This window comes from Limulus polyphemus, unplaced genomic scaffold (assembly GCF_000517525.1).
Source record: "Limulus polyphemus unplaced genomic scaffold, Limulus_polyphemus-2.1.2 Scaffold2947, whole genome shotgun sequence".
NCBI lineage: Eukaryota > Metazoa > Arthropoda > Merostomata > Xiphosura > Limulidae > Limulus > Limulus polyphemus.
The window spans coordinates 32,474-41,252 of NW_013668557.1; the positions used below are offsets into that span (position 1 = coordinate 32,474).

General features: G+C 30.7%; 2 protein-coding genes across 11 annotated transcripts in view; one reads left to right on the forward strand and one right to left on the reverse strand.

Moving 5' to 3' along the window:
* The window catches only part of LOC111087986, a 74,026-nt gene that overhangs the window by 31,961 nt on the left and 33,286 nt on the right, over positions 1-8,779 (forward strand). For 5 of the 7 annotated variants that reach the window (XR_002612607.1, XM_022396622.1, XM_022396621.1 and 2 more), the window contains one exon: positions 984-1,145. The exons of the other annotated variants lie outside the window; for them this stretch is intronic. Coding sequence is in view for 4 of the 5 variants with exons in the window: in XM_022396622.1 (XP_022252330.1) it covers positions 1,099-1,145 (47 nt within the window). In the remaining variant the exon portion in view is untranslated. The remainder of the gene's footprint in view (positions 1-983; positions 1,146-8,779) is intronic. 7 annotated transcript variants of the gene reach the window in all.
* The window catches only part of LOC106468285, a 31,460-nt gene that overhangs the window by 1,985 nt on the left and 20,696 nt on the right, over positions 1-8,779 (reverse strand). For 3 of the 4 annotated variants that reach the window (XM_022396620.1, XM_013928705.2, XM_022396619.1), the window contains 3 exons: positions 6,482-6,718; positions 4,016-4,131; positions 591-1,265 (listed from right to left, as the gene is read on the reverse strand). In XM_022396620.1, coding sequence (XP_022252328.1) covers positions 1,249-1,265; positions 4,016-4,131; positions 6,482-6,718 — 370 coding nt within the window. In that variant the 3' untranslated portion in view covers positions 591-1,248. Of the gene's footprint in view, positions 1-590; positions 1,266-4,015; positions 4,132-6,481; positions 6,719-8,779 lie in introns of those variants that run through there. The other variant, XR_002612606.1, reaches the window with a different exon arrangement.

An 8,779-nucleotide genomic window follows, 5' to 3' on the forward strand; every position in this document is an offset into this window, starting at 1 on the left:
TCATCTAAAAATGTTTTTTTTTAACTCTGTAAAGCACTATTCTTGTAAGACATTAATGATATAACAATAAGACTGAAGGATGGCTAAAAAAGATTTGAAAAAAAACCTTCAGTTTATCACAAAACTTTATTTTTCTGAGGATGAGTTTACATTGATAACAAAAACGATTTCATACAAGTGGGTAGAATAATTACATAATCTACAAATTACCAAAAAAAACAAAAACAAGATAAATTTATCTTTTGCTTCTTGTTGCTAGGAAACGTAATTATAAGATTGTGTTTAAACCATTAGAGAAGTAAAAAAAAATAAATAAATTGTTTCTCCAAAACAAGAGATTTGTAAATAGAAAGTAAAATTTGTTTGGAAGAGTAATAAAAAAAGCTTGATTTTCACACTAAGATATTTTGAACAGCTTATAAGAATTTAAATAACTTTAGCATGAATAAAATCTATAGCTTATTTTTTGATATACAATGTTGTATCCTTGATAAAAATTAAAATTCAAGAATAAATTAATTACATTTTTTTTTATATAAAGGAGTGGTTTTAAAACATTTTGAATTAAATGAAATTAAAATACATATTTGGAGTTGATTAGTTAAATTACGTGAGGTTGTGTAGGTTTCTTTAGTAGCCCTCTAGTTGTTTTGGAATGCGTAACTATTCATCAATAAATGTAAAACAAACTGCATGCTATGTTTAATTAGAGACAATCCCTAATTATTCTTTTAGGATGTATAAAACTTTCAAATGTGTTTTGTCGTCACATAGAATTGGTTACTCTTCATCTTTTGTTGGTATGCTTTATTAAAACAGACCAAACGTAACTATGACAAAATAAAATTTTTTGTGCTATCTATAACTTACAAGCTAGAGTCTCTCTCTCTCCTTCCAAATAATAAATGTATATACATTTAAACTTTTAACTAAGTCTTAAAAAAAAAATGCTAGCACTTTCTCATTCAAACTTTCTTTTTTAGAATCTTTACAAATTAAAGGTCTGTAGAAAACTCCAAGGATGTCCCTGTTTTACATAAAGTATCATTTTCCAGTACAACCACAGAGCAGCCACTCCCACTCCTAATCTGATAAATCATGATGATAACTTTAGTTTCCAGCATCGTCTGTACAGTTAGTTTCAGGTAAAGACCTAAACATCAAGATATTACATAATAATAAAAACTTAGCTGGACTGTGCATTCTTCGTTCCTTAAGTTGTCAGCAGTTAATTGTATGGTGAAACGACTACGTTAAGTGTGCACCTGTAAAAACAAAACAACAATTACTAAAAGGCTTAATACGTATATACTAGCATTCATTTCCAAGATTTTTCGTATAAAATTTTACAAATTGAAAAATACGAAAAGCCAGAGTGTCTACAGTAAACTTTAGTTGTTGATAGGGAATGATGTCAAAAGAACTTCGTCAAAATTTTTTTGAGATATTGACTAATTTATTCTACTTCCTATTCGTAACAAAGAAAAAATACAACTTAACTTTGATTAAGCTGTGAACCAAAAGGATGAGAAAGATTTATCTGTTAAATAATCATTAACAATTACTTATACAAGTACGTGTAAATTCATGTTCACGGGCAGTATAAGCTTGAGTTACTTTTTTTAAGCAAGCAGTTCTACATTTATTTTGTAAGACGCAGATCGGGTAAAGAACAACAACATATTTTGGTAATTTTGCTTCTAATTTGTCTATGCAACAGCACAAAAATAATAATAAAACAAAAAGATTTGGTAAAAAGAATTGAAATTTTGTGCTTATAAACTAGCAAATGTGTGAAGAAAAAAATGTTTCAAATTATAACATATTTTGAGCGATATTTGGCTCTGTTTTAAGCAGCTCCTTATACTTTCAATCTCTCATTATAAAAATCTGCGCTGTCTATCCAAGCACCCCTACTTTGAAACTCCTTCGTATATCATTGATTTGATATGAAAATCACATAAAATCTAGTATTCATGAAACAATATTTGACCAATACGAGGTGTCTGCACCACCGACAACATGATTAAGTTATGTGTTTAAAAAGTAATTAAATGCCATAATATTGGTGTGATTTCCTAAAGGACCTTCTCCAATATACTGTTTTTTAATGCGAGTAGTCTGACATACATAAACCACAAGTACGAAGATGCAGGAGTTTACCTTTTACTGTTTTTCTATTAAGAAGCTTATTGGTAACATAATCTGATAATGAATTATGAAGTTTGTTGATACACAATCTGGTAATAAATTATGAAGTTTGTTGATAATCTGATAATGAATTATGAAGTTTGTTGATAACACAATCTGATAATAAATTATGAAGTTTGTTGATAACACAATCTAATAATGAATTAAGAAGCTTATTGATAACACAATCTGATAATGAATTATGAAGTTTGTTGATAATCTGATAATGAATTATGAAGTTTGTTGATAACATAATATAATAATAAATTAAGAAGCTTATTAATAACCTGATATAATAATAAATTAAGAAGCTTATTAATAACCTGATATAACAATAAATTAAGAAGCTTACTGATAACCTGATATAACAATAAATTAAGAAGCTTACTGATAACATAATCTGATAATAAATTAGTTCAAAAAATTTAAGAAGCAAATCTATGAACTGTACTTCATCCAATGTACATCAGAGCTGAAAATACAAATATATTTTAGGAAGCACTTGACATTAGCTCAGAATTTTAGGCTCAGTTAGTTTTCATTTAATGAAATCAAATCACCCACTCAAGTGAATGAACACAAATTAGCGATACTTTTAAGTTACAAAAATCTACATATATAAGTCAGAGTTTGTGTTAGAAATTATCTGTTTGTTTGTAGTTATGCACAAACAAACACAATGGGCTCTCTGTGCTCTGCCCACCTCATCAACTTGAAACAAGTATCATTAAGTCAGGGTCAGAATCTGACTGAATCAACTTGCAAAAAAAAAAAGAAAAGAGAGAGAGAGAGAGTGAGGCTCTGCCAAGACATTCATATATAATCTACAAATTTGCATGACTTATTTCTGATCAATCAATGAACAATCTTATGAGAAATCCTGTTCCATTTCTCAGTTAGAGGATGTATTAAGACACTGACATACACTTATCCAAGGAAGTTCTAAAGGTGATTTATGGGGCTCATATAAGGACTCTTGATTGTAGAATCAATGTTATAATTCTGAACATATTAAGTGTATCTTCACAAAATTTGGCAAGTTTTTAGTAAAGGTGAAAAGTCAGAATTTTTATTAAAGTATTTATGCTAAAGAGTTGTTTCTGAATTTATTTAGTCTGATTCACACACTGACTAGTCTGAGTGCAAGGCAATTTTCATGTTAAGAGTAAAGATTCTATTTTCATCTTATAGTATTGACGTTTGATTAACTTCTAGGACCTCCTAAGTACATATCAAAAGTAAAAGGTTTATTATTTTATCAACCTTAACACTAAATGTAGTGAAATGATCAATCATGATCAATACCTTTTCCTTCTTTTGATGCATATATTATCTTGTTTTATGTAGTTATAATTTTCAAAGAATCAACTGTTAACTTTCTTTAAACAACGTATGATATTACTGTTATACTTAGTACCTGCTTAAGCACTAATCCTGTAGTCACAAATAATAAACACATCTAGTGATAATTAGGTATGGATCATAAACAACATGTAACCCTCATGATCTTTTTTTTTTGCACATTAAAACTATAACTGAGCTAAGCCTAATTATTTTCACTAAGATGTTGTTTTTAAATAAAATTTCTTGAAACTTTCAGACATACAAGCAATTGAATAGAATAAAACAACTGTAATTTGAAGTCGAAAGACTAACAAGAATTTAAAAACAATATCTGAGTGCAGGGAAGTTGAAGAAACAATCTTTCTAAGCTCTTTCCAACTAGGTTTTGTTTTAAAACTTTCCAAAAAGAGGCTAACCTTACTGGTTTGTACTAACACATTAGCTAGATACTTTTCCAAGTTCAATGTTCTCATAGCTTTACCTGTTTTGTTGCTGACAAATTCTTGTAAATACAGTTGGGAGACACAAGTATCTGGAAGGTTCTCAAGTTCTTCAACCACATCGTTCATCAACTCATTCAAAAGTGTCTCTGCAGTTCTGTAATACAAAATTTACTATAATTAGATTTCAAATTTCCAGTATGTTTTCAACACAAGTTAGCCTCAAATCTATTGACAAATCATAAGATTGGTCAACATAAGTTGATAATATAGCTCAAGAAAAACTTCCAAATTGAACCATATTCCTGTTGTTCCATGCAATGCAAACAATTACTGGAAACAGATCTAAACATGAGATGGTTGTGTTGTTGCTACATTGTATTCTATGACAACAAACTGGTTATACTTTTCATATTCTGATGATGCTTTTCATCTAACTGCAAAAGATGCCCAAAACAATTACAACCAAAAAGTAGACCTTAAGAGTGATTTCTATTTAATAACATTACTATAATGTACAGTAGTTTCTTTTACATAGTCGTACATGTGTAGTCTTCCTTAGTATTCCATGAATACTGTTATGTAGTCCAACAGTGGTAGTCTCAGTTGGTACAACATGAATACTGTTATGTAGTCCAACACTGGTAGTCTCAGTTGGTACCACCTGAATACTGTTATGTAATCCAACACAGGTAGTCTCAGTTGGTACCATATGAATACTGTTATCTAGTCCAACAAAGGTAGTATCAGTTGGTACCACCTGAATACTGTTATGTAGTACAGCAGTGGTAGTATCAGTTGGTACCATATGAATACTGTTATGTAGTCCAACACTGGTAGTCTCAGTTGGTACCATATGAATACTGTTATGTAGTCCAACAAAGGTAGTATCAGTTGGTACCACCTGAATACTGTTATGTAGTCCAGCAGTGGTAGTCTCAGTTGGTACCACCTGAATACTGTTATGTAGTCCAGCAGTGGTAGTCTTACTTGGTACCACTTCAATACTGTTATGTAGTCCAACAAAGGTAGTCTTACTTGGTACCACTTCAATACTGTTATGTAGTCCAACAAAGGTAGTCTTACTTGGTACCACCTGAATACTGTTATGTAGTCCAACAGTGGTAGTCTTACTTGGTACCACTTCAATACTGTTATGTAGTCCAACGAAGGCAGTCTTACTTGGTACCACTTGAATACTGTTATGTAGTCCAACACTGGTAGTCTCAGTTGGTACCACCTGAATACTGTTATGTAGTCCAACACTGGTAGTCTCACTTGGTACCACCTGAATACTGTTATGTAGTCCAACACTGGTAGTCTCAGTTGGTACCACCTGAATACTGTTATGTAGTCCAACAAAGGCAGTCTTACTTGGTACCACTTGAATACTGTTCCAACAGTGGTAGTCTCAGTTGGTACCACCTGAATAATGTTATGTAGTCCAACAGTGGTACTCTTACTTGGTACCACATGAATACTGCTACAAAGAAGTCTCAGTACTACAGTAGTAGTACTACAAAGTATTAACCATGTATTTTTGAAAAATCACAAGATTGGTCAAGATTATGTTGATCACACAGCTCAAAAAAGAACTTTCAAATTTGTGATGATCCACGTAATATATAAAAAATTACTGGAAATGTACAAGAATCATGTTGTTACTATGTTTTGACAAGTTAATGGTTATATTTTTCATATTCTATTGCTCTACAAGGTAGTTTTTCACGTGTATAGTTATGAAATATTATACATTTGCTCTGATTATGATGTAGAACATCCACTACACGAGGTCCATTACTGAAATTAAATATCAAACTTTGACCATGCCTGTGTAATCTGCATATCAGATAAGTATTTCACTTATAAACTCTGAAAAAATGTGAATGTATGACTCTTATCCATTATACAGCATGAGTAAGTTTTCTTTCACATAGTTATTTAACTATTTCCCAAAACAGATGGCAGGCTGCTGACTCAAGAGCCTTTTATGTGTTGTGTTCTAATGAAACATTTGTAAATGTGAGAAGTTTGGTGTGTTTATTAGTCTCATAGAAATGTTGATCTACATTCTTACATCCTGATTGTAATATTCAGAAATATCACCTGTTTTTTAGTGAACAATTTAACAACAAAAATGTAAACTTCAGACTTGATGAACTGTACAGATCTGCTGGACACAACACGTCTCTTAAAGAGAATTCAGTGTTTTGGTCACTTCGAGTTTGCTTAATACACTTAACTATATATAACTTCTAATCAAGACACAGACTAAAATCAAAAGTTACATCTAAAAAAGTATGATGCAGAGAATTTCATTAGTATTTGATCCAGTTGTACTGATCACATGAAAATATAACTACAGAGTAATTACTTTAGAAAAAAAAAACTGTACACAGTACTTAAAAAAGAAGTTTGAAATCATAGAGTATTTTCAATAGTTTAAAAGGTTTTACATAGTGTTTAACTTTCAAAACATTACTCATGACACTAAAACAATGGCTTACTCTTCTACTAGTTTCACAGAATTATGGACCCCTTTAAGTGAAAAGGATTTCTTTCTACGATAATGTTCATATTCTTTTTTGTAACTGTGGATGGCTTCTAGTTGTTGTGAAGACAAGTAGAGTAAACCTTTTTGATGTGGCTGATCAAACGAACTGGAAACACACATTCTTGTCTTGTTCCTTGTATCGGGTTTTGTAAACACAATACCAGGTAACTGTCTTTCCAGCTTAACATCCCTAAAAAGTTTGAAAAAAAAAAAGAACAAAAAAAAAAAGAATGGTAAATTTAATACAATACAAAACTGTTTCGAAAATCTGTGTCCATTTTTAACTAAATAATGTTGTTCAACGTAAGTGTTATAATACTTTTTATTACCAAACTTTGTTTTTCCTTGAACACATTGATTGCTAATACAAACTTCTCTTTAAAGCTTAAAAGAAATGAACAATTAGCCAATTACGAATTTAACAGGTGAACTCTTAATTATTTTTAAATAAAAAAAACTCTCTCAACACAGAGTGATCACTTGGAAAAGCAACTGCTAGTTAGGGATAATTAGGAACAGAAATTATCATGTTTAGCAATATAATAGTAATCCTTACTCAGTTAAGGTCAAAGTTCATCAAAATGAAGAGACACTGTTGTCTAGGCCAGTAAAAATGCTACAAGCTCAGTTATGCCAAGTTAAAAAAAAAAATGGGCTTCTTAAGAAGAGATGACAGGCAGCATATCAGTTACAATTTTACACTGATTTTTAATTGAATTCAGTTAGTGAACCAGTTACTCATTCCTAAGAATAAATCAGGTAATAAATGCTACTTTATAATCAAACAGAACCTTTAGACTGTTCCTTTAGATTTCAGACTCCACCTATTAACTTGTGTTGCAATATTTCAAGAACAATGTTTTATTAAATGAAACGAGAATTGCTGAAGTGAGAAACTCTGATTTTTGTATCTTTATAATTAAAAAAGAAAAAAAATTAAACTGAGAATTGGCAACAGATGTTTTCACAAATAAACTGAAATCCTTAGTCTTCATGAAGTTTTTTAAAACAAAACTCCAAAGGCTATGCCATTTGGTCTTTAACTATTTCAATACCATGAGATAATATGTGAGATGCACTACGTAACTGTTTTAGCCATGAAAAATGAGGTACTAAGTAAATGTTCTGAGAAGTTCGTGTGCCACAAAATCAATAATTTATAACTACTTCTTAAAAATGTTGCATACCAATTTACATATTTTGGAAAAGAATGCATGAATAATTAATTACTTAATACTTCTTATGATCTGAGAACATATTCTTCGGTGAAATATTTCAGGTAACTATCTCTACAAAAATTGGTGTTGACAATAATAAGCAAGACACAAGTAATTATATAACACCACATATGTTTCTGTGTGTATCTAACAATAAACCTGACACTGGGATAGTTATAAGTGTGACAGTGAAAGAGTTAGAGCTGAAATTAATCCACTACGATTTTTTTTAAAAATGCCCACGTTGCATTTTAACAAAGATTTGTCAAAAATGATACACTATTTTAAACATTTTCAAACGTTTTTCTAAGTAACGAAAAAAAAAAAGAATCTAAATGGGATTTAATTCATGTTTCTGCATTCAAAGCTATCTAATTAAAATATGTTGTAGAAACACCTGCATGCTGCGAAGTTTGACAGGTAAAAGCTTGATTAAACATACAAAACTACAAGGGCAAAATATATCTCTTGTACATTGTGTTTCACTTTCACTGATAGTTATATTTTAAAAATAAACACTTGGCCAGTCTGTATTGCCAGAAATCCAGCATAATGTATCAATGTCAGACATCATTACTTTCACAAACAAGACCCGTGAGATCCAGAGAGGTTAACAATAAAATTAAACACGGGGTGCATCAGCACTCTATACCAGTTACGTACAGAACTACTGGTGGATCCACGACTTATTTGTTACAGAGTTACTAAAAATAAAAAAATGTCAATAATGCAGATAATCCTGATAACTACTACTTGGTCTTCTACGTATTTTAAATAGAAAAGTGTGATCTGACACAGAAGAACCAAAAAAGAAGCTGGAAGTGTTTTAACAGGTAAAAACAAACAATTACTCAATACAATACAGAATCTGCACCCACCAGTAGTGAATGATATAAAAAGAAGTCAGTAATATGAGGGTTAACACTTCTTACTGATTGGATATTAAATGTGTTAAGTACCGCCCTTGATAGAAAAATTAACAAGAGGGAATCCTGAATAGTTGCAACACTTGTTCTTACTGATTGGATATTAAA